This window comes from Rattus norvegicus, chromosome 1, assembly GCF_021556685.1.
Source record: "Rattus norvegicus strain SHRSP/BbbUtx chromosome 1, alternate assembly SHRSP_T2T, whole genome shotgun sequence".
Lineage (NCBI taxonomy): Eukaryota > Metazoa > Chordata > Mammalia > Rodentia > Muridae > Rattus > Rattus norvegicus.
Window position 1 is genome coordinate 14,487,484 of NC_141534.1, and position 26,012 is coordinate 14,513,495.

General features: G+C 41.3%; 1 protein-coding gene across 2 annotated transcripts in view; it reads right to left on the minus strand.

Annotated features, from left to right (window-relative positions):
• Positions 1–26,012, minus strand: part of Arfgef3 (ARFGEF family member 3) — a 159,219-nt gene that overhangs the window by 14,935 nt on the left and 118,272 nt on the right. For both annotated transcript variants that reach the window (XM_087655188.1, NM_001427849.1), the window contains 11 exon segments: positions 25,533–25,712; positions 21,484–21,628; positions 19,793–19,915; positions 12,838–12,941; positions 12,158–12,302; positions 8,761–8,889; positions 5,855–6,031; positions 4,444–4,558; positions 2,895–2,997; positions 2,529–2,660; positions 22–143 (listed from right to left, as the gene is read on the minus strand). In XM_087655188.1, coding sequence (XP_087511314.1) covers positions 22–143; positions 2,529–2,660; positions 2,895–2,997; positions 4,444–4,558; positions 5,855–6,031; positions 8,761–8,889; positions 12,158–12,302; positions 12,838–12,941; positions 19,793–19,915; positions 21,484–21,628; positions 25,533–25,712 — 1,475 coding nt within the window.

The window sequence follows — 26,012 nt, forward strand, 5'->3', positions numbered from 1 at the left end:
GCTGTGTTTACAGCACAGTACCTTTTCTTGGCATGTCCGTTTGGTCTCTCATCAGGAGGCAGTTCAATGATGAGCTGACAGGACTGGGCATGGTCGAAGTTGTTTGGAGTCTTTGGTGAGGACTGGGTGTCCAACATAAACACCTGCAGGAATACACAAAGGGAGGGCGGTCCTGATGCCCGCATCTACCAACGTCACTGACGTTTGCTGGTCGTCCTCGGTCAGTAATTTTTTTCTACCCATGTCTTTACCTATGAAACAGGATGACGATGACTTCTACCTGTTATAGCTTATGAATTAAATAAGATTCACATATAGTACATACGTAAACATTATAACAGAACAAACAATAAACACTGTCTACCGATACTAACAAATCTATCAGTGTCCTATCACATATCAGTTCATTATGCCCCAAGTATTGAACTAGGGAACAGAACGGGGGTTGGTACTCGCTTGCTTCCTATCGCTGTGACACACACCATGGCCAAAAGCAACCTGGCGAAGAAAGGGTTATAGGGTTATAGTCCATCTAGGAGGAAAGTCTGGAGCTCATCCAGGAACCGGGAGGCAAGAATGGAAGCGGAGACCATGGAGGATTGCTGCTACAAGCTTTGTCCCTCGGCTTGCTCAGGCTGCTTTTTGTATACACCAAAGAATGCCAACCCCGGGGTAGCTCCACATTAATCATCAGGGAATTGCCCCGACTGATGGGCCAATTTCAATTGAGGTTTCCTTTGCCCAGATGAGCCTAGCTGTGGCAAGGTAACCAAAAACTAACCAGGACAGGAGTTATGTTTGTAAAAACGTATCTATATATCTATATCTATATCTATATCTATATCTATATCTATATCTATATCTATATCTATATCTATATCTATCTATATATATATGCTACAATGAAGAAGCTCTTCAATAGGATGGCAACTGTATTTTATAATATATGCACACACACATATATGTATATGTGTATATAAAATGGATGTAAACATACACAATTAAAATGTATATATAAACATACATATACAGATATACATGTAAGTATACATATATATACACACAAATATATAATATATGTGTATATCAGTTCTGGAGGGACTTACATATGTTAAGCAAGCACTTTACACTTTGCCCCTTATCTCTGATTTTTATATCCAAGTAGGTCTGAGAAACAAAGCCTCAGTCAAGCATGGTGGTTTATGCTTTTAATTCCAGGACAGCCAGGACTGTTTCTCAAGCAAACAAATGAAGGAAGCTAAAACTCTCAGCTCCTTTGTGGACCTCTCTATACCAAACGTCTATCATATCTCTGTTCCAAATGATTTCACTTCTTTTGACTTAAAAGACCATTTTATTCAAGGAAACTTTTCCCCCACTGTGATGAACAATTAACTTGTAATTGAACAAACTGGATTTTTTTTTTAAAACTGTAAATATAGAAAGGAAGTTTGGAACTGAAGAAAGAGAAACACGACGGAGTGAAACAACTCCCTGATCTCAAGAGAGGGTTCTCTACTGACGTCCCCACTGTTTGCTGAGTTTGACAGGGGATCACCAAGCTGACTTAGAGCTCACTCTGTAGCCTAGGCTACCTCTGCCTCCTTAGTGCTGAATTGTAGACATTAGCTCCCATGCCCATGCCCAGCTGTCATTTCTAACATACTTACTGCATGCTTGCACACAGGTCTTCACCTATGTGTACACATGTGAAAACTGAAGCAGGTGCCACAGCTTCCTGTTTACAGAAGTCATCCCTGATGGACTCTACCTTGGCCACAGTTGCCATCCTGTGGAGGGGGCCCTTCAATGCAACCTTACTTTTCTTCCGTTCCTGCTTTGGCATAAAGAACATGGATCCTTCCTTTGGACATGCCTCTTCCCTTCAGAACCAATAGTCATGTCTTAAGACATGAATGTGCTCAAAGAGGAGGAGAGAAGTTGAATGTGGAGGGATCTTTCTTGTCTCCTTTGCTGAGCACTGCTGGGGTAAGCCCTTTAGAAGCAACCAGGGAATTTCTCAACAGACTTCCCCCAGGAACTGGTATTACAAGTGCTTGTAAGCCATCTGCTGTGGGCACTAAGAACCAAACCCAGGTTGTATGGAGACATTTTTAAGGATTGGCTGTATTCAACTCAAATGTGCTAAGTCATGCAAAAATATTAAGGACTGTGTTCTGTTGTTTAGGTGATAAAAATGTAATACACGGACCATTTTTAGTCACCCATATTTAGCAGCAATAGTATTTAGAAAACCCTCCTACATATTTAGGAAACTCTTCTAAGTAGCCTAAGCAAGGTGTAGATGAGATCCAGACTCTGATCTGAGAACTAAAGGATGCAGCCAATGATGGTATGGGGGAGAAGGAGCTAAAGCCATTCATTCCGGTGGGAATGTGATACTGGCAGAAAACTCAAAGCCTCAGTGTGTATATCTGCAAGAGAGTGGAAGGTCCCAGTGACACCGGACATTCAGGATGATGCAGCCTAGCTTCTGGAGTCCCCAACACCCACAGCACAGCTCTTACCTGCTGGGCCATGGCCCGGATGCGCCAGTACTCTGCCTCGGCACTTGGGGAGGAAGACGGTGCTGCTACTCGCACCTGACAGCCTTCCCCACTGAAGCCCTCCGTGCCACTGTGGAAGCAGCCTAGCAGGTCCTAGGAAGGAACAGCGGGCGTTCATAAGGTTTGACTTGGTTCAGAGTGCCAGGCCCAATCTCCAATCAGACATAGACAAGATAACCAGCCTAGGATTTTTCTTTCCTCGTGTCCTGCTACCGTGCAGCTGCCTCATAAAAGAAAGGTAGCAGAACTCAGGCGTTCAGACTGACCAAGCATCAGGTGGCCAAGGGAGAAGAAGACAATTCTGCATCCCTCCTCGTCATATCTTACCTTCACCGGCTTCAGTGTGGCAGAGAAAGCATCCTGAAGAGCACAGCATGCCAGTCTCCACATCTCTTCTGTGAACACGGGACCTGCCGTCACCAGGACGTACCTGCCAAAAGGCATGGCCTCAGTCCGGGAATGGTGGTGTCTTCAATGTTGAATTGTGCACAGGTTCATCCTGCAGATGCCTCGCTAGCCTCCTCCTGCCTTCCACCCCCCCTCTGGTATTTCCTTGTCCAGATACTAATACCTACCCCTTTAATTTAGAAATATCAATGGATTTCTATTGCAAGCCGACCACCTTAGGCTCAATAGGCAAGGCTAAGTACCTTTCATCCACTTTCCCATTCTGACCCCATTTGTTACCACTCCTCTACAAATCATAGCTATGAAAAACAAGACGCAAACTCTTCTTGTCACTTACTCTTATCTCCCTGTGCCTGGTCCCTTGCTCTCCCAGCTAGTGTTATCACCTAGTGAAGACTTAACTGTGGCAATTGAAATGCAATGTTCCAGGAAGTCTCTGTTTGGGGAGGATTAAGATGTGTGGCCTTGTTGGAGGGGGTGTGGCACTAGGGGGAGGGCTTCTTTAAGGTTTTGAAAGCCTTTGACCATCCTAAGTGCTGTGCTCTCTCTGCTCTCTGCCTGCAGTTTGAGTCGTGAGCTCTCAGCAGTTCCTACTGACAGGCCCTTGCTCCACCATCACAGATACTAACCCTGTAGAACTGAGAGCCCAATTAACTGATTCCTTTGGTAAAGTTGCCTTCAACTTATAAAAGGTGTTTTTATTTGTAGCAATAGAAAAATAATGAAGAAAATCACTTTGGAGTAGGAACCAAGTGCCACCATTGTTACCATCCTGTTCCCCACACCCCTTATTCTTTCTGCGTATTTATAATTAACCCCCTCTGTAGGTGTCAGTGTTATCAGTTTTCAGTGACTCTCTCTCTTGGTTGTTATTATTTTCCTTTGAGAAATGGCCTTGCTGCATAGCCTAGAGTGACTTTGAACTCAGACTCTCTTTAATCTCCCTCCTGAGTTCTGGGATTACAGATGTGTACCTGGCAGATCTGTCATCATTCCCAGTTTCTTGACACTAAAGGGATGGGAGGGTGTAGCTACCTAGTAACATTTTCACAAGAATCTTATGTCCTCATTGTACATGGGAACGATATTCTGGACTCCAAAATAGGGCTTGTTAGGAGTAGGGTGTTAGAGCGAGATCCTAAGACTTAAGAGGACCCCGCAAAGGGGTACACAGAACACAGGAACGGATTGAAGCAATCTACCTGGTGAGGAAGAGCTGGCAGTGGGCACTAAATCTCAGGTTCCACCCATCTTTAATTCTCACTCTCCTCCTTTCCCTCCAGGCAAACCATCCCCCTTTTCTCCTTCTACACTGAGCACATGATGAATGAACACCAAAGAAGGAGTACTAATTATAAATTATTTCCGAAAGGTAATCCAAAAGGGAGTCGCTACCATAAAAGACAATTCCTTGGGATTCTATGATAAGACCCCACCCCTGTAGAGAGCCAAGGGACCCTTTCCTCACCTGATGCAGGAACAGCCCACTCTGGAGATGGTTTCTGTGGGCTTGGCCACACATACTACCAGCAGCTCAAAGAGGTCCTTCAGCATGGTGTTGATCATACTCTCGTACCTAATGTCTGCAGGAAGAAGGAAAAAAGACTCTCAGAACTCGAGTGTAAAGGGAGAGAATGAAATGGCCATCTCCGGTAAAAGAGGAAAGTCTGAGACATAAAAAGATATACATTTGGGGAGAAGAAAAAAGGAATGGTGCATAACTTCCCTTGCACCTGGTCAAAACAGACAAAATAGAGCAAAGCAATGTCGTTCTTGGAGTCCTTTTATCCAATTTTGACATTTATCTCATTTATAGACAAAAGCAAGATGAAACATGTGGTTCACTTGCGTGTGTCATTCAAAGTCTAGCATGTAATTAATCTACTCAAACAAGACAGAAAATGGTAACATACGACCTGAAAACGAGTTGCTGAAAAAAAAAAAAAGCATCTAGAGAGGAAAATTCAAATATACTTTCCCAGGTGATGAAAACCGAATTACATTGAAGTGCTCCTGGAAAACAAAACGATCCCGTCACAGCTTCGTGATTTCTGAACCTTGTCAATCTGCCTTTCATCTGCCCATCATTTGCAGACTGAAGGAAACGGGAGATCCCCAAAGCCTGTCCAATTGTCACCTCAAGGAATGTGTCTGTCTGCTTTTCTTGGGGTCCTTGTGATGCCACAGATGCAATGTTCAGTGGTATCTTCCACTCAAAAATGTCAACCCCCTGAGCCTCACTCACGGTCTACGTGAGGATTCCGCTCCCTCCTTCATCTGCTGTGGAAATTCTTCCCTCTTCATGAAGCATTTTTATTTTGCAGGACAAATGATCTTCACTGAATTTAGTTCAGATGTGATTTCTTACTCTTGCTGTAAACTCCTTGGGGCCAACACTCTGCTTGGTCTCTTGTCTTTCTCAGCAAGGAGGCCTCTTTGGGCTTCCACGTATTTCCCCCTTCTGTTTAGAAGCTATGTTTCTCCTTCCTCCCAGACCTCCCAAAGCAGCTTGGTGAGCAAGAATCTCACTTCACAGAGGTCCCTGCTTAGGTCCCCAGGCTGCTGTCCTGCCTGCCCACAGGCATTAAGAAGCTTCCCTTTATCCCCGTCCCGATAAGTAACTCCTTGCTGGTAACCAGAGCCTTTTCTAAATTCTGTTTCTTCTATTTGCTTTCTTTATATGAGGAACCACAAACGACAAGATGTTCCACCTCTGCATACCCTAGCTAGGAAGGATTTTAAAAGCTGTGCACTTGAATACCCTTTTCTTCTTCTTATGCACAGCTATTAGGCGTCGTGCCTTCAGCGAAGGCATGTGCACCAGGCTTCCCCTTCCTCTGAGACAGCGATGCCCACAAGGGCTCGGGCTCTACAGCTACCTGAGTGTAGGAAACTCTGGATGTGTTCCACCACCAGCTCACAAGACAGACCAATGGCGTGCTTGAAGTTAGCGGATGCCACATCCCAGTAGGAATGGTCCTTGTGGCTACGGCGGAGCCAAAGAGACATCACGGGAAGGAGAAGGTGAACGACTGCATAGATTCCAAACCCTGGGCCTGGAAAGGAAAGGGCAGGGTTAGAATTGTGATTTCAAGGGGCGTGGGGGTTTCTTGCCATGACTGTATCAAAGATCTCTTTCAAAAAAAAAAAAAAAAAAAAAAAAAACCTCTCCATTCTCTGATAAAGTGTGGGAAGAATTGAAAGCTCACTGGGGAGCAATAATGGAGATTTTTCTTCTTTGCATGATTTTAGCTCATGCAGGCATATGAATACACATCAAAAATTCAAAGCTAAAATGTCTCTTGATCTTAGTCCTCAGATAAAAACATACAAACACATATGTGTATTTAGGAAAGAATGTCAAAATATATATACTTATATGGAACATCTAGGTATATAGTTTTATTTATAATAGTCTGAGTCTCACTCTGTTGTCCAGATAGGCTTTGAACTCTTGGACTTGAGTTTTCCTGGCAGAGCCACTTGAATAATAGCTTTGTGATTTCAGGCATTTTCTACTACAGTATCTTAGAGCTTCAAAGTCTACTTTTTTTTTAAAAAAAAATAAAGATTTATTTATTATATGTGAGTACACTGTAGCTGTCTTCAGACACATACCAGAAGAGGGCATCAGAGGATCCCATTACAGATGGTTGTGAGCCACCATGTGGTTGCTGGGATTTGAACTCAGGACCTCTGGAAGAGCAGTCAGTGCTCTTAACCTCTGAGCCATCTCTCTAGCCCCTAAAGTCTACTTTTTCTTAACTATGAAGAACAGAGTTCCTATTAAACAGTCCTTAATTTCACTGATATACTATTTCCATTATTCATAGGTATAATTTATCAGCCAATTTCAGTGCCCATGAACATTTAAGACATGAGATGTCTTTTTTTTTTATTCTGTAGGCAATGCTATAAAGATTATCTTTGTGCTCCCTTAAAGAAATATTAGTAGATTTTCACAAATCGATTTTAAAAGCAAGGTACAAATAGGGTGGGCTGGCACATGCTAAATCTCCTAGCACTTGGGGGTCAAGATTACTAGTTTCAGGCCAGTACGAGCTACACAGTAAGATCCAATCAGAAAAAAAAATATCAAAGATAACATGAAAATTACATAATATAGAGAAACAGAACTTACATATAGATATAATTCCATTTTAGCATATTTCCTTAAAGCACTTCTTGAGTGTACATGTGTGAATGCATATTTATAAATGCACACAATTTCACATAGCTGATTCCACATTTAAAATAACGCCTTATAAATGGCATAATGTTATTGCTTTCCATTTAGTGTTCAAAATTTTTATTTTAGCATTTAAGAGACGTCAACATATATGTGAGGAGGGGTGTTGTTTCCCTAATTAGTTCTTGACTGTGTCAATAAAAAAAGGTGGAAGCCAATTGCTGGGTGAAAGGAAAAAGGCGGGACTTCTGTGTCCCGGGAGGAAGAGAAGGGACACAGGAAAAAGGAGGGCTTTCGGATCACTCTTTGGAGTGCGTAGGAAGCTGCAGGCATGGAGGTCTTGGGGCACCTAGAGTTTTGTGGCCTCCGCTTTGGGTGCAGGCAAAGGAAGATGGAGAGTTCTAGTTGATAAGATTAGGGCAGGAAATTCTTCACCCAGTCATTGAGTTATCTGGCTAGTTTTAAAATAAAAAACCATCTAGTGTTTTCCATCCACAGTGCTAAGGTGAGCAGGAGAGGAAAGAGGGCGGCCGGAGCCGTTGTCGGCGGCTTGGCAAGGCTAGCCATGAGGGGCTGGGAAGAGCAATGGCAGCTCCCGGGAGCGGGGTGTGGGAGTGGGGGAAGGAACAGCCGTTGGCGAAGGTGAGTGAGATTGGTTTATCGGAGCCTAGCTGGGAGTGTGGGCAGAGCTCCCGAGAAGGCGGAAGCCATGTTTTATAAAATTACACGCAACACAAAAAGAAATACTTTTTTTTTTTTACATCAAACACTATTCAGATGTATCATATGGTAATTAATATGAAAATTGAAAATGGTACTTAGTTAGACATGAGATATTTTAGAAGTCGTGGTGCACAACTTTGTTTAGTGGAGCACTCTTAATTTTTAAACACATGAGAATACCTACAACCTTTGCAATGAATGTTAAGCAGGCGTCAATAATCGAGTCTTCAAAAATGATGACTAGACATCTCACCGTGGGATCAATAGGTAGCTTCATTAAGGTTCTAATTCTAAAATCTCAGGCTGGGAGAGATGGCTCAGCCATTGAAAAGTACTGGCTGCTCTTAACTAAACCTAGTCTAGAGAACCAGAATTCCATTCTCATCCCCTGCATGGTAGCTCACAGTTGTCTGTGACTCCAGTTTCAGGGGATCTGATGCCCTCTTCTGGCGTCTCCAAGTACTATACGCGTGCGGTGCACAGACATTTATACAGGCAGGGCACCCACCCATAACACAACCTCACATTAATTAACCTTACATTAATAAAAACACCTTACATTTCTATAAAAAGTTTCTTTGGCTGAGGGAACTTTGAAATGAATAATATGTATGCTAAGCTTTTAAAACTCAGAACAAGAGATGCATTTCTAGGGCCTCTTTGCTACCCAGGGGACCATCCTAGACAGTAGGTATCTTTTTCCAATTCCAATCACCATGACAAGAGGCTGCTTGGTCTGGGGGTGATCTGTTGAGTTCTCCTACTGGGTCTGCAAAGGCCGTAAGATCTGGACAAGAAAGGAGGCTGCAACCTTAAAAAATAGCTATGTGCCTAACAGCCCCTCCTCCAATAAACACAGATATAGACATTTACCAGGTGTCTTGGTGACGTCTCTCAACAGTTCAAAGAGCAGATCTAAGGTGGGAGGTTGGTGTTGTCGGGGACAGATGGACACAGCTGCTGTTAGCTGCTCCAACAGGATGATCCAGACGTCTATCAGACCTGGAAAACAGAACACAGACCTCTCCGAAATCCAGCTACGCATCAGGAAGAATAATACTTGCAAGATGCCGGCAAACTGCATGTGTGAATGGGATGTTGTCAATCAGATCTTTAACTCTAGGTGCCTACAAGCAGGCCAAGATCGACTAATATGGTCTCACAAAGTCAAAGGAAAACACAAGACTCTAATTCTTCCCTAACTCCACCCTTTAAAAATGGCAATAGGGTGTGTAAATTCTATACTGCAATGATCATCAGGCTTCTTGGGAACTAATCAGCAAACAATACAAATAGAAAATTGTCCATTTAGCTTTATTTCTGTCTATCCTCTTGTTTTTCTTCAGAGACAGGATCTCATGGAGCTAGCCTCGAACTTACTAGTTAGCCAATGATGACCTGGAAATTCTCACTGGAAGTCTCCACCTCACATATGTGCACCTAATACACACATACATAAAGAGTATTAAGAACTGACATATTTTCAGATACTACCATGGGTTTTCTAATATACATAATTTCCAGCCCAGTGAAAAGTACGAAATATAAATCACAAGCACACATAGACTATTCAAAGCTAGACATGATAACTGACAAGGTAGATACCAGGCACTTGTTACACACTGTAATATTTATGTGGTGCTGGAGATCAAACCCAGGGCATCATGCATGTGAGGTAAGCATTGTTCCAAATAAATACATCCCTAGCCTCCCCAGCCTGTTATTTTAAAATAACAAAATTAGCTACTTCCGTTGTTTTCTTTGTAACTATAGTGGCATTAATTACATGCATCATGCAGTGTAGCCCTCAGTACCATTTTCACAATTGCTGTCCTCTCACACAGACTCTGCAACTAGTCTTCCACTGACCCTAACTCCAGCTTATCTCCTAACCCCTGCCAAGCTGCTTTGTTTACCGTGGCAGGGGTAAGGTGATCCATCTCTGTTTTTGCCACATTGATATGTTTGCCACTTCTGCCTCAAATCCCTGGAGGAAGGGTGACTTTGGAAAGGGCCATGTGACTTGTCTTTCTATGTACAACAAGCCATATAGATGACTTGATAAGGGATATTGTTATGCATAAGGATGGGGAACAGCCTTGATCACTAGAGTCTGGTAATTAGGGCCACGGTGAGCGTGAAGAATAGATATGTTGAGTAATCCTCAGCTTCCACTAGCTTCTATACCCTTCTCTACTACATAAATCTTTGAAACAACTCTAGAACTCATGACCTTGGCCCACATCTCCATGTCCTCGTCACTCTCTACACGAGGTTTTGAGCATTGCCTGCGAGTCTGGGAGTGTGTTGTGCTATGCACACTTTTTTGTTCTCCACTCTCTTGTCCCCTTATGTGTATAATGTTCCTAAGACTTATACATTTCTCTGATTTATCAGACTTTGGATTAAAAGACTTTCTGGATCTAGTCAAAGAGCCTGATGAGGACAAGAGCAGGGGGGCAGCAGGGCGCTCTTCACACTTTAACCTTAGAACATGTTTACTGAAACATTCATAGATTTAATGCAATGTTTTGGGCTTTGGTTTGGATTAATATGAAGAGAGAAAGAAGAAAAACACACATGAGCAGTTAGCTGTACACTGGTAATAACTGACAGAAGGAGATACCATTGTGTCTGACTCTATATATTCTCTGTATGTTTCTGCTTTTATAGATTTTATCTAGATTTGTAAGTGCTGGCATTTTCCATTGGGTGGGGGCAAGAAACATGGGCCTTGAAAATCCATGGTGATTTCTGAGAATATATCATTCTGAGAAGTGGTTAGGTGAACATATGTGTAGAGATGCGTGTAGCCATGTTCGCACATGTAGAAGCTAGAAGTTATCTGTCTTTCACTATTAACCTCCATCTAATGAGAACCTGTCTTTGACTGAACCTGGAGCTCACCATTTGGGCTACACTGGTTGGCTAGTGGGCCCCTGGGATTTCCCTGTCTCTGTATCACTAGCTTCTGCTGCGGTTGTATACCATACTACTACTACTACACTACTAAGCATAGTTATTTTTCTTCTTTCTCTCTCCCTTTAGTACAAGTCAAAATCCAAAAACTATTATAGATGACAACATTAGCTTCTGCTCATAATCACATTGGTTAAAGTTTTCAATGTTAAGTCAAACTCATCCTTTTTCATAATTTATTTGTTATGTTAGGTATCTGGTCCTCCCTATGTTTTCTCTGATTTAGGGAGGTTTCACCATTTAAGATGATCTATTGAATACTGTAAACTTCTAACCACACCTTGAACCGAAAGACAAAAAAAAAATAGAAGCATCCTCCAGAGTGTCTGAAACAGTCTGTGCTTGGAAAGTAGGCCTATTTCTGAGTCTGCTTTATATTTGTAGACGTGAACAGGACAAGGTCTTCTGAGATGACAGGCCACAGGTGAACAGGAACCAGTTCACCAGGAAAATCACTTGGTCTTAGTAGATCATAGTCTGGTTCACAGGAGATTTCATGGAACCTACTTTGAAATAAATGTCTTAAAAGTATTCTTTCCCTAAGCCTATTAGCCTCACTTATCGCAAATATAGTCTCTCTTCAGCAATGGTTTAATTTCCCCTGGGTCTCTAGTCAGACAGTCTTAGGGGAAGCAATTGTGTTTCCTTGAAACCAGTGAAGGCTAGTGCTAGCCCATTTAAACACCAGCGCAATTTTGTCTGACTTTGCTAAATTCAAGAGAAATCAAAACTTATTTGGTGAAATCTGTATAATTATGATGGCTTTATACAGAGGCACCCATATAAGGAGAATGGGTTAGTTTCAATTTTAGGGAGTCCTTGGAAACTCTGGTTAAACTTTATCCTGGCATAAAATTACTTAAAAAAAAAAAAAAAAAAAAACAAACAGAAGTGGAGTGTTGGGAGCATTTATCTATAGCACTGACATCTAGTGGTCGCTTGTATTTACTACCACCTTTAGCTTTCTTCTGACATCTTTACTAGGTCATAGTTGATAAGCATGTTAATAAGATGTCTTTACTCCACCAATCCCCCGAGGACAAGTCCTTAGCCATGCTGTCTGTTTTGTACTTAAGGCAAGTGCCTTTGTTCCCCGGGGTCCCGGTATCATCAACTAGGTGTTCCTGCAATAAAGGCTGATTGAGAAGGATCCAACGGTGTTGCGTCTTCCTTGCCGGTCGAGGTGGGCGCGGCAGTGGAGGACTCGTCTTATGATCTGTAAACTAACTTAATTTATGTCCTAAGAATCTGGGATCAAGAACAATAATCCTAGTCAAATCAATCAACTTACCAGTGTCGTCATCAAAATCTGACAAGACTGATTCAATTCCGTCTTCACTGCTTGCCGACTGCTCCTGAAGTCTTCGTGGCAAACTGGCAAGTCTCCCACTAAGGAATATTGGCTTTAAGGGCATTTTGTAGATCTTGGCCAATAACTAAGTAAGAAAATCACACCAAACAGTACACTTACATATCGGGGAAGTCTCAGTGTTAGGAAATAGGAAGATTATAAATCATTATTAAAGAGGACTCAAAACTAGAAGGGCTTCTAAAAACAAATAAAAGTTATTGTGATTTGCATTTAAAAAAGTAGTTGACAAGAGCATTTATATCAGGAAGCAGAAGCAATAAGGCTTACTGGCAACAAAGCAGCAGCAATTTTTCATCATCTGAGTTTTATACACTTTTATGAATTCACTAAGGTCACTGTCAATATGTCAAATATTTTTGTCTATAGGGGACTCCAGTGAAGAATGGGGCCCATAGACTTCGGCTTCCCCTTCTCATGACCCACCTCTCCTAGGAAACAGGAGGCAAAAAGCACCTAGGAGATGAGGAGATTTGAGGTCAAGGTAAAGGAGATAAAGGAACCTCTCCTAGGGCTCAGTTAAAGATATTTGCTGGTCTTTTATGAATACCTTCTAAGGCATGTTTGGGGGCTTGGAGCTGTGAGTGGGGCCTCCCCAGTACCTGAGAACAACGTCTGAGGTAATCCAAGGCAGGCAGGCACAGGTCTGTAGATGTGGCTCCAGCTCCAGGAACACAGTCTCCAATCTCTTTACAGTCTACCTCCCCTAGGGCAGTGTGGGAACAGGGACAAAATTACCCCTGCTTCCAGTTATACCAGAAGACCCACTCACTCAACATCTTACCCAAATATACCCACGAGGAAGTAAGGAGAAAGTTACAGCAACTCGTATCATCCTGATAAAAATTCCTCTCTGAATTTTCTCCCTGAGAGGGTATTTTTGAAACCAGTGCACAGATTCCCTTCTCTGCTAGAGGATGTGACTTCTAAGACCTGGTGACAGAGAACAGTTCTACAGACAGGCCTTGCAAGGCTGAAATGAGGTACCTTGCCTCCCTCTTTGGACTTCCTCTTCTGCCAGTCCTAGACACTAAAAGCTGATAGTAAATGAATAGCCTAAGGAGAACAAACATATGGGGGTTGTAGACATGGAGCTATTTAATTAGACTTAGATTAGTTTATTTTCATATCCTTGTAGCGATTTACTGTAGCTTTTCTAAAGGTAAATAAATGAGAATCATAATTTCTATTCTCAGTGTCATGAATCTATTTCTATGCCTCTAATAAAATCGTCCCATAGCACTGTAATTATAGCTAATTGTCTGCAATTGTAGCAGCAAACACCCTTCCATATGAATAAACAGACATAATTACTAGGCATTAGTTAGAATTCAGAAGCACCGAAGCATGCATCTACATAAAAGAGTTAGACAAATTCACATTTTAGACTAGGGATGGCAAACTTTTCGTTAAGGGTCAGAGAGAGCAAGTACTTCAGACTTCGCAGGTCATCCTATCTGGGTTATAACTTCACTTCTATTGCCGTAGCACAAAGTCGGAATAAAACTGTTTTACAGAAAATCTGTTAGTGAGTTAGATTTGAACTGTTGGTCTGGTAGTTTCTGGTTTACAGTCATATACCTTACAGCTAAAAACAGAGGCCGGGGTTAATTCATGCTGAGAAAGGCAGGTGGAAATTAGCAATAGTGTCATTACCTACCTTCTTGATTGTAGCGTGTGTTACTTTTTTATGCTGTATACCAAGTCTATATAAATAGGCTTTCTGGAACCAAGTAGTACCCAGGAGGCATGGCTGTATGGAGGGTTCTGTCTTTCCTACTGAACCCCAAGGCTTATGCCTTGACTCTCTACTTCACAAATCACAGATAAAAATAGAATCTCTCTTTTCAAAGTACCCTTGATGTGCACATTAATAATTTAGCATCTGTACATTCAGTCCCTAAACTTTTCTCTAAGATAAAGTCTCAGATTTCCAACATGCTGTAAGAAACCTCTGCCTGCGTATTTCACAGATACCTTATGTGCCTAACTCTCCAAGGAAAATGTATTAGGATGTAGATAGCTACCTGCGGTCACTTCATAGGGTTACCAGACTGCCTGATGTCAGTGTTATTTATTGCTATCACTGGTTTCTTTTTTTAATGTTTACTATTTGTTTATTTTTTTATTTACTTTTTATTTTTATCTGTTTGAGTATTTGCCTGCACGCATGTCTGTACACCTCTTCCATGCCTGGGGCTTGAGGAAGCCAGAAGAGGAAATTTTATCCTCTGGGACTGGAGTTAGAGATGACTGTGAGCTGACATTTAGGTGCTAGGAATTAAACCCAGGTCATCTGGAAGAGCAACCAGCATGCTTAATTGCTGAGCTCTCCGGGCTTTATGATTAGTCTTCGTCAGTCTAATAAAAATCTACTTTATAGATTAATTGTTGGTGTGTATGTATGTACAGGAAAAAATAGAGACCACACAGGTTTGGTACTGTCAGTAGCATTAAGAATCTACTGGTGGTCTGAGAAAGGATCCTTGTGGGTGAAGATGGCAAATGTATGTTGTAACAGAACAGGGTAAGGATTGTCTATAGCTCAGACCAAGAGCAAGTACATCCTGACACCTTCATTTTGCTCTTACTCTTATACCAAGAATAAGGGAGGCACAAGTCTAAACACTCCTTTGTGTCCAATTTTCTTTCACAAAAGAGTGATCAGTGTACCAATTATTTATTGGGACGCCAATAGAACATCAATCTTCTATTTTCTCATTTCCAAGGTTCTCTGACTCCACATCCAGGAGCGCTCTGGTTAAGCCTCTGAGATGTGTAAATGCCTTCTAAACATGTGGTTAAGCCCCTGCTCCTTCCCTCAGTCTCACCCAGATGAATCTGTGCTCTGTAAAACCGAGCTTCAGTGGGTCATGCTGCATACAAGATTTTACAGTACTGTGTTCCTAACTTAAGCATATAATCACCTATATACCTGCTAAATATACTTTCTATACACCAGGACTTTAAGAAGGAGGATGCTGGGGTTGGGGATTTAGCTCAGTGGTAGATCGCTTGCCTAGCGAGCGCAAGGCCCTGGGTTCGGTACCCAGCTCCAAAAAAAAAAAAAGAAGGAGGATGCTAACTAATCCAAAACTCACATTACAATTAAGAAGGCCAGAGGAGGCATTCTTAGTTTTACTTTCTAACTGCTAAGTGGACATTGAAGGGAATGGCTTCTGACACCATGTGTTCACATCCTAGGATATTTGCTTGTTTTTAGGATCCTGTTGTCAGATTCTACCCTTTTATTGCTAAATGAATGAAATCCAAGTTTTTAAGAAGAAAGCTTCGTTCCTTTAATAATACTAAGGCTGCCCTGTTACTAAGACCTGCTCAGCATAGGACAAACTAATAACTAGCAAGAGATCTTCCTGAAATGACTTCACTTTAGATTATTTTTTACAATGAAGCTCCAATAGGCAAGGCCAGAAAAAAATCATTTTTAGGAAATATTCCTGATATTAATATGCATTTCCTGTTGTTAAAACATATATGACAATCACCAAGTATTAGCTCACCACTTTTCAGCAGATCTCTGCAGATCTATGAAGATGTACTGTCTTGTAGTGACACTATATAGATGACTTCTTAATTCTTAATGATGATCCTTTAAAAATTCCTCAAATTATATCAGTGATTATTAAGCTGTTTTATAGTAGGACTGCTATTAGATTCTTTTCTGATAGTAAAAACTGCAGTGAGAACTCTGCCAGTCTCCCAGGTGTCACCAGTTAATTGCTTCTAGACAGGAACCAGACTTTCTATTACTCAGAGCACATTACAAGAGGTTGTAAAACCATTAACCAAAGGTCAGAAACATGGAACTAATGATTTATTTTAGGTGCTAGGACAGAAGATAAAATATTGACTGGGTTTATCTACACAAAAGCTCGCTAATAACTTAGTTATGGTTTTAAACCTTCATTGAACCTGTGGGGCTATGACAGGTGATGGATGTTTAGCCATAGTAATGCCTAATGGATATGCATGCAAACATTCTCTGTTTCAATTTATGATTTGATTTTATGTGTGAATTTGTGATGATCTTTTTACCATGTGATCATGTGTTCTGAAAGATCCATAGGGGCTGAGGGCAAAGAGAAGAATTAGATGAGCTGAGGAGAACTTTTTAGACAGAACTGAACTCAAGAAGATCTTAGAAGTGAAGGGGTAGCATTGGGAGAAAAGGTATTGAGAGTAAGAACATTCTTGTGACATCAGAGCAGGAGGAGAGAGCAAGATTAGAAGGAGAATGCAGAGTGGAGTAACTTAGAGACTATAGGTTACATAAGAAATTAAGAGAGCAATGTACAGAATGCAGAGGGAAAGAAGAAAAAGAAAAAGCCATAGAAAGCATAAGGAGCAGGTAGGCTTCTCCTTACCATGGGACAGAACAGGTTCTTTCTTAACAAGGCAGGCTTAGTCTTTTTTTTTTCTCCATTTTTATTAACTTGAGTATTTATTTACATTTCGATTGTTATTCCCCTTCCCAGTTTCCGGGCCAACATCCCCCTAACCCTTCTATACGTGTGTTCCCCTCCCCACCCTCCCCCCATTACTGCCCTCCCCCCAACAATCATGTTCACTGGGGGTTAAGTCTTGGCAGGACCAAGGGCTTCCCCTTCCACTGGTGCTCTTACTAGGCTATTCATTGCTACCTATGAGGTCAGAGTCCAGGGTCAGTCCATGTATAGTCTTTGGGTAGTGGCTTAGTCCCTGGAAGCTCTGGTTGGTTGGCATTGTTGTTCATACGGGGTCTCAAGCCCCTTCAAGCTCTTCCAGTCCTTTCTCTGATTCCTTCAACGGGGGTCCTGTTCTCAGTTTAGTGGTTTGCTGCTGCTGGCATTCGCCTATGTATTTGCTGTATTTTGGCTGTGCCTCTCAGGAGAGAACTATATCCAATTCCTGTCGGCCTGCACTTCTTTGCTTCATCCATTTTATCTAATTGGGTGGCTGTATATGTATGGGCCACATGTGGGGCAGGCTCTGAATGGGTGTTCCTTCTGTCTCTGTTTTAATCTTTGCCTCCCTATTCCCTGCCAAGGGTATTCTTGTTCCCCTTTTAAAGAAGGAGTGAAGCATTCGCATTTTGGTCATCCTTCTTGAGTTTCATGTGTTCTGTGCATCTAGGGGAATTCGAGCATTTGGGCTAATATCCACTATCAATGAGTGCATTCCATGTGTGTTTTCCTGTGATTGGGTTACCTCACTCAGGATGATACTTTCCAGTTCCATCCATTTGCCTATGAATTTCATGGTCATTTTTTTGATGGCTGAGTAATATTCCATTGTGTAGATGTACCACATTTTCTGTATCCATTCCTCTGTTGAAGGGCATCTGGGTTCTTTCCAGCTTCTGGCTATTATAAATAAGGCTGCAATGAACATAGTGGAGCACGTGTCTTTTTTATATGTTGGGGCATCTTTTGGGTATATGCCCAAGAGAGGTATAGCTGGATCCTCAGGCAGTTCAATGTCCAATTTTCTGAGGATCCTCCAGACTGATTTCCAGAATGGTTGTACCAGTCTGCAATCCCACCAACAATGGAGGAGTGTTCCTCTTTCTCCACATCCTCGCCAGCATCTGTTGTCCCCTGAGTTTTTGATCTTAGCCATTCTCACTGGTGTGAGGTGAAATCTCAGGGTTGTTTTGATTTGCATTTCCCTTATGATTAAAGATGTTGAACATTTCTTTAGGTGTTTCTCAGCCATTCGGCATTCCTCAGCTGTGAATTCTTTGTTTAGCTCTGAACCCCATTTTTAATAGGGTTATTTGTCTCCCTGTGGTCTAACTTCTTGAGTTCTTTGTATATTTTGGATATAATCCTTCTATCAGTTGTAGGATTGGTAAAGATCTTTTCCCAATCTGTTGGTTGTCATTTTGTCCTAACAATAGTGCAAATATAGGACAAAAAATAGTTGCAATTGTCCAAACAATAGTTTGCCTTACAGAAGCTTTGCAGTTTTATGAGATCCCATTTGTTGATTCTTGATATTAGAGCATAAGCCATTGGTATTTTGTTCAGGAAATTTTCTCCAGTGCCCATGTGTTCAAGATGCTTCCCCACTTTTTCTTCTATTAGTTTGAGTGTATCTGGTCTGATGTGGAGGTCCTTGATCCACTTGGACTTAAGCTTTGTACAGGGTGATAAGCATGGATCGATCTGCATTCTTCTACATGCTGACCTCCAGTTGAACCAGCACCATTTGCTGAAAATGCTATCTTTTTTCCATTGGATGGTTTTGTCTCCTTTTCAAAAATCAAGTGACCATAGGTGTGTGGGTTCATTTCTGGGTCTTCAATTCTATTCCACTGGTCTATCTGTCTGTTTCTGTACCAATACCATGCAGTTTTTATCACTATTGCTCTGTAATACTGCTTGAGTTCAGGGATTGTGATTCCCCCAGAAGTCCTTTTATTGTTGAGGATAGCTTTAGCTATCCTGGGTTTTTTGTTATTCCAGATGAATTTCCAAATTGTTCTGTCTAACTCTCTGAAGAATTGGATTGGTATTTTGATGGGGATTGCATTGAATCTGTAGATCGCTTTTGGTAAAATGGCCATTTTTACTATATTAATCCTGCCAATCCATGAGCATGGGTGATCTTTCCATCTTCTGAGGTCTTCTTCAATTTCTTTCTTCAGAGGCTTGAAGTTCTTATTGTACAGATCTTTCACTTGCTTGTTTAAAGTCACACCGAGGTATTTTATATTATTTGGGACTATTATGAAGGGTGTTGTTTCCCTAATTTCTTTCTTGGCTTATTTCTCTTTTGTGTAGAGGAAGGCTATTAGAGAAACAAAGCTTTCTTCTTACAAAATTGGGTTTAATTCATTTAGCATTAAAAGGGTAGAAGCTTTTTCTTTCTCCATACAATAAAGATTGGAGTTCATTTTTCATCCAGAATGAGTGAGTTCTTTCTGCACCAGTGCTTGGTCTTTTGCTCCATATGCATATGTAAGTATGGGTGTATGTGTGTAAGTTTGTAATTGTGAGAATGTATGCAAGCCGAACCCAAGTGGTTTGAATAGAAAAGTATAAATATGCATTAGTGAGTCTGTATTCGAACATGTGTTTTTTTGCATATTGGCTTATATAAAAGTTTTTCCTTTTGCAGGTGTTATTCCCTTCTCCTCGTTCAATAGTTTATTGCTCCAAACTCCCCCCCTAGCCTGACAAGTGAGAGGCATCTGGACAAGAGGGAAAAGGCTCTAGCAATTAATCCTTTACTTTATCTCCTGCTGTTTTAGGATGAGGTGCTAAGTGCCAGAGACTGCAGTTCCTAGTCTCAGAGGAACACAGCTACAGTAGCATAGTGTAGATTTAGATAAATAATATTTTTATTATTATACAGCAACCCTAAATATCTCATTAGACAAATGCTTACCCTCCCCTGATGCTCTCCCCCCTCCACTGCCTCAAGAAGAACCAACAAGAAAGAAGACTGGGACTGGCCCTCAAGTACCCTGTCTCCAGGGACATCCCTATAAAACAATTGTAGAAAGTGTCTACAATGACCGTGAATTATTAAAGGAGGGTTCGTTCCACTTACCCAGCCCCTTGACAAACTTCATAAGGCACATGATGTAACTAGTAGCTGCATTGGCAAAGACCTGGATGTTGTCGGTATTGAGAAAAGCTTCAAACACATCGAATACAGGAGCCTGGCCTTTTCCTGAGGGAGGAAGATAATAGAATCTTAATAAAGGGAGCTTTTTAACCACTCAGAGTGCTAATGCTCTCAGTGATTCCCAATGAGTCTTAGAAAATATTCATTAGAAAAAATTAAGAGCACTGGCTGCTTTTCTAGAGGTCTAGAGTTCAATTTCCAGCCACCACCACATTGTGGGTCACAACCCTCTGTAATGAGATCTGCTGTCTGCTTCTGGCATATAGGTGTACTCACATAAATAGAGCACTCATATACATAAAATACATACTTTTAACGTTGTTGGATCGTTTGGCTGAGTAGATAGTATGTCTTACTGTTTCACCTACATGGGAGTAGTAAGAAGGCTAGGATGAAAGTTGGGTGGATAATGGGGTTAGAGCTATAGGAACATAAGCCCAGATTAATGTGTAGGTCAACAGTACAGTAAACATAGGATTACAAAAATAGTGGAACATCCATAGACAAGGGAAGGACCATTCAGACAAGTCTCAGATGAAATACATGTATTTATTAATTCCTGTGCAGAAGTCATAGGAACGAGTCTGCTTGTCTTAGGAAATCCTGCTTGCAAGGTTGTCAGTCAAGTGGCTCCAGGCTGGCGTCTAGGAACTTGATTCTCAGAATATTCCTGGGCAAGTACCTTATAAGGTGGTTCACTGTTCTAGACTGTGCAAACAGTTTGGTTTGTACTGAATATTCTGGATGTGGAACATGCCAGGTACAATGTATCTACGTGACCTGTCTTCAACTGGGTCTTTAACTGGCTTCATGTTCTGACACTTCCAGATGTTCTGTGTGATGTTCCATGGGGAGCAAGAGTGTAAGGAAAGCTGTAGCATTCTTCCAGACTTCGTCTTCTTACCTTAAAACCAGGCTGTGCCCACATTATACTACCACAGTGAATCTTAGTCATAAGCCGTGGGATAAACCTAAGCCATGTCATAATTCCTATCAGAGCTGTATGCTCTGTCCACAAGTCCTTCTGGGTTTCTGAATGTCAGGGTGACCTGGATCACTGAAACAGTATCCTTGGACACTGGGAATGCCAATTTATTTCTAGGTAGATCCAATACCCTTAATTCTGATTCCCCTATATTATACTTTCCAGTTTTCTTACTTAAAAATAGATTCAGGCTTAGTGTACATTTTCCAAAATGTTGGGGACCAGATGTGTTTCCAAATTTGGAGCTCTTCAGAGTTTGAAATATTTGCTTAGACTTTACTGAGCATCTGAAATCTGAGTACTATGAAATAACAATGTCTTTTTTTAAAAAAAAATTGGAGCATTTCATATTTTTGGATGATCAACTCATAACATTTTCCTGTGTGGTTTCAGAAAGAAACTCTACAGACCAATACAGAGTGACCAATACCATCTCAGCAAGAGTGGGGCCTAATGAGCTCAGGGCTCTGGGCCAGCTAGCCGCAAGCTAACCCCAAATTCTAGCTATATGTTATTTCCTGTTGACAAACATAGCTGACAGAATGTTTTTCCTTCTGTCCTTTTGATAACCCGAGACTTGGCATAAGAAATGAAGGTGCTATAGTAAGAATCACCCAACTGTTCTTACCCATAGAGTAGTCCCCAACCAGGTACTCCTTCACCTCTGACTTGTTCCCACTGTGCACTGTCTCCAGAGCACTGAACAGGGGTCTCCATCCCGACTGGATCTGTGCAGAGCACACCTCAACCAGCTCCCCAATGGAGGTGACCACCTGTACAGGTGAAGGAGGAGGTGATTGATTAACACAAGTGGAGCTCATGAAAAAAGTCATGTACTGCTCTCCCCACTCCCCTACTTCTGAGATAATTTTAGGGAAAGAGAAAAATCGCTAAGGAAGCTTTCACAGGATTAGCCTTCTGCATTGTAGATTCAGGAACTTTCCAGTTCATGTTCTGCAAATAATTTTACAACCTTGACCTTCTCTTCTCTTTTCTTTCTTTTTAAAAATATTTTATGTGTGTGTTTTGCATGCATGCATGTATGTATGTATGTGCATCACATGCATGCCTGGTATACACAGAGGTGTTAACAGAGATGTTGTATACAATGAACTGGTGTTATAGATAGTTGTAAACCATCATGTAAGTGGTAGGAATCAAACCTGGGTCCTCTGGAAGAGCAGCCAGGGCTCTTTTTCTTTTCCTTTTAAGATTATCTTTTATTATATGATATCTTCTTTTTTTTCTTTCCATTTTGTTCATTTTTGGCAATTTTGCCTTTTTATTTTGTTTGTTGTCTTTAATGTTTTATATGTTTTTTTATTATTAATTTTTTCCCTCTATCTTTATTAAAGTGGGTATTTCTTATTTACATTTCAACTGTTATTCCCTTTCCTGGTTTCCAGGCTAACATCCCCCTAGCCCTTCCCCCTCTCCTTCTATATGGGTGTCCCCCTTCCCATTCTCCCCCATTACCACCCTCCCCCCAACAGTCACGTTCACTGGGGGGTTCAGTCTTGCCAGGACCAAGGGCTTCCCCTTCCACTGGTGCTCTTACTAGGCTATTCATTGCTACCTATGAGGTTGGAGCCCAGGGTCAGTCCATGTATAGTCTTTGGGTAGTGGCTTAGTCCCTGGAAGATCTGGTTGGTTGGCATTGTTGTTCATATGGGGTCTCAAGCCCCTTCAAGCTCTTCCAGTCCTTTCTCTGAATCCTTCAACGGGGGTCCCATTCTCAGTTCAGTGATTTGCTGCTGGCATTCGCCTATGTATTTGCCATATTCTGCAGCCAGGGCTCTTAACCACCATTTTTCCAGCCCCACGTTTATCTTTTTATTATTATATTTTAATTTTATCTTTCAGGGAATATGTGTTTAATTTTGGTAAGGTCCAATTCATCAATTTTTCTTTTTATGAAAAATTTTCATGTTGCTTGTATTGCTTCCAAGAAACCTTTGCCTTGCCCATGTTTATAGTTCTTGTTCATGTTAAGTCATAACCAATTCTCAGTTTGTCTGTGTGTCTGTGTGTGTGTGTGTGTGTGTGTGTGTGTGTGTGTGTGTGTGTAGTTGGAGATGAAGGTTTAAGATCATTTTTCTCACAACTGTCCAAATACAACTGGCTGAAAACAGTCTTTTTCCTCCGCTGAATTGCAATGGCATCATCATCACAAGTTAATAGGATTTCTTTATTAGAGTTCTTCCCTTCTATTACGAACATTTGCCAACTGTAACATCCCTACAAATACTGATTTAGCTACATACTACAAATCCAGTATGTCCTGTTTTCTCTCAAGGCATCTTTAAACATTCCTCATTCCTTCAGTGACTTAAGGATTACTTAGAATTCTGATGTTTGATTTACAAATATCTGACCATTTTCCAAGTCTATTTATTTATTATGAACTCAATTCCGCTATGGGTAGAAAATATACTTACATTTTTTTTTAAGTTTGGTTAAACTTACAGAGACTTGTTTTATAGGTTTGCATATAAACTACTATAAAAATGTTCCACATGCTCTTGGAAAAATATGCATCCTGCCACTCATACTGAGCCACAACGTTGCTTATTATTTGTACCTTGAGTTGATGTCTAGTTGTTCTATCAGTTGCTTTGAGAGAAGTGTTATGATATCACATTACAATTCTTTTAAATCACAGAAAAATGTATATAGTGTAAACATCACTTTACCCCTTGTTATACAGCTCATACAGTTTAATACATTTCTCACCACTATCCATTCCCATGAAATTTTCATCTTTCTAAATTGAAATTCTGTGCTCATTAAGCAATAACTTTCCATTCTTTTCAAACCATGATCCTTACACTGTCTATATTTACTCTTCATTGTTTTGGTCTTCATGCATTTGTAAGGTTGCATGGGTTTATGTCTTTGTAAGGGTCAGAAGATGACAATGGGTATATTCCTTTATTGCTCTCTACCTAAGTTTTGGAAACCACTGAACCTGGAGTTTGCTGATCTGACCACGCTGGCTGGCCACTGCGCCCTAAGGGTTCTCTTGTCTCCAGTTCACCAGTGTGGGGTTTACATTATGCATCACCATGCCTGCTCTTTGCATAGGTGCTGGGATCTAACTCAGGTCCTCAAGCTTAGACAGCCAGCACTATAATGTCAGAACCATCTCCACAGTTCCAGAGACATTTTCATTGGCATGTCTTCCTAATAAACTAGACCTACTTATAATTATAAAATTCTAGTTTTAGTTTTTCTAGTAATAGCAATTTCTAGTAATAGTAATACTATTTCTAGATACACCCGTTTCTAGTAATAGTAATACTCTTCGCTTGTCTTTCGTTTTTGACCTGACACTGATACAATTCTGCCAACTCCCTCAAAGTTGGAATCTGCATAGTTCTAGTTCTTACCTGTCTTCTTGTCTCAGCTTTTCTTCCTTCCCACACCAAGAAAGTAGCTCAAACTGGCTTAGAACTGCCTATATAGCCCATACTTTAAGAACTTCCTATGCAGCTCATGCTGGCTTCACTCTTGTGGCCCCTTGCTTTGGCCTCCTAAGTTCTGGAATAGGAGGCACAGACCAACACAGCTGGCTTTTGCTTCCATTTGATGATGTGGCTATTGTTACAAACATTTGTGACGAAGACTTTCATGGACGCTTTTCCATTTCTCTTGGGGACATGCTGTTGCAGGAACAGCCAGGCTGTGTCCTTAACTCTGTAAAGAATTCGCTTTCACATCCAGTGTCTGTCTGATGTTAATTCCCTCTACAGCTCACCTGCAGTTACTACCCAGGCAGTGAAGTGGTACTCACTGTGGGCTCAACTTCCGTTTCTGTGATGATACTGATTTTCCGACTTGATGCTACCGTGTACGAGGCTCTTTCTGTTTTCCATTCTATTTTTACCATGTTCTTTCATATTAAACACACAGTCATTTTAACATCTGTGTTTTTAAAACTTCTCTTCATGTATGTGTTATTTTCTTCAGACCATCAAGTTGGCACATTATAATTCTAGTTAATATCAACTTTATTGGCGGGGTGGGGGGAGAAGATTATTGCTTCTATACATCCTCATTTCCTCTCATTTTCTTTCTGACACTACCCATTTTTATATTTAAGCTTGGCTTAAGTAAAGCCAAGCTATGTATGATATCATTGGCCCAAAACCTTGGAAATGTGGTGTGATGAGCTCTGGCATCACCTGATAGTGTGTTATACCTCATTACAGCAAAACCACCCAGGGTAGAGAATGTGTGTATGCCCAACCCTCTCTGACTGTCACTTTGAGGGTCTTTTAATAGTGTTCATTTTCTTGCCAATATGTATTACATTTAAATAAAATGAACACGCCATCAACATCCGAGTTGATTTCAGAGAAAGGGCCTGCTGAGCTCTTGCCCGCCACTGTGTCACCTGTGAGGTCACTGAGTTTGCTTCTTTCCATCTGTCTCCCATTAGACAGAATGACTATGGTGGATAGTGTGGTGTAGATAAGACACAGATGAACCCAGCCAGATTCTCTAGCTCTGTTTCAGTTCTACCAATCACGAGGTGATCCTAGCCAGATTGTTCACTCTCTCTCTCTCTGTCACCAACCTAGGAAGACAGTATGCAAATCAGAAAACTGCGTCTGCCTCTGCTCTCACCAAATACCTGCTCTAGGGAGAGGATGCAGAAGCCTATGTGGCACTGACCTGGTCTTGAACATCTTCATCACAGAGCTCAAGCTGCATGATACGCTCAAAGGGCCGGAAGAGTGCTTCGTTAAAGTGAAAGTGGGGAGGCTCACTCCAGTCAGTGAGAACCTCGGTCAGGATATCATGGATGAAGGAAACAGCCTTCTGAGACACATGGCGTTTTTTATGGCAGGCAGCCTACAGAAGATAAGAGAGGGCCGAATGCCAACAGGAATTTCAGGCAAGGAGAATATGGCTTCTGGAGCCTACTTCATTATGTGAAGGTAGAAAAAGCAATTTGGTTTACATCCAAACTTCTAAGGCATTTTAGCGTACAGATGATACGCACCACTGGTCAGATACAACTTCAACGCTACCTTGAGGTTTCTGGAAGAGCAAGGTTCCTATTATTTTTCATGCAGCATGAACATTTTCTTCAGCAGTACAGAGCATGTGACCATCACAACCCATCTGGGAACTGCTCATGGTCATCCCCCT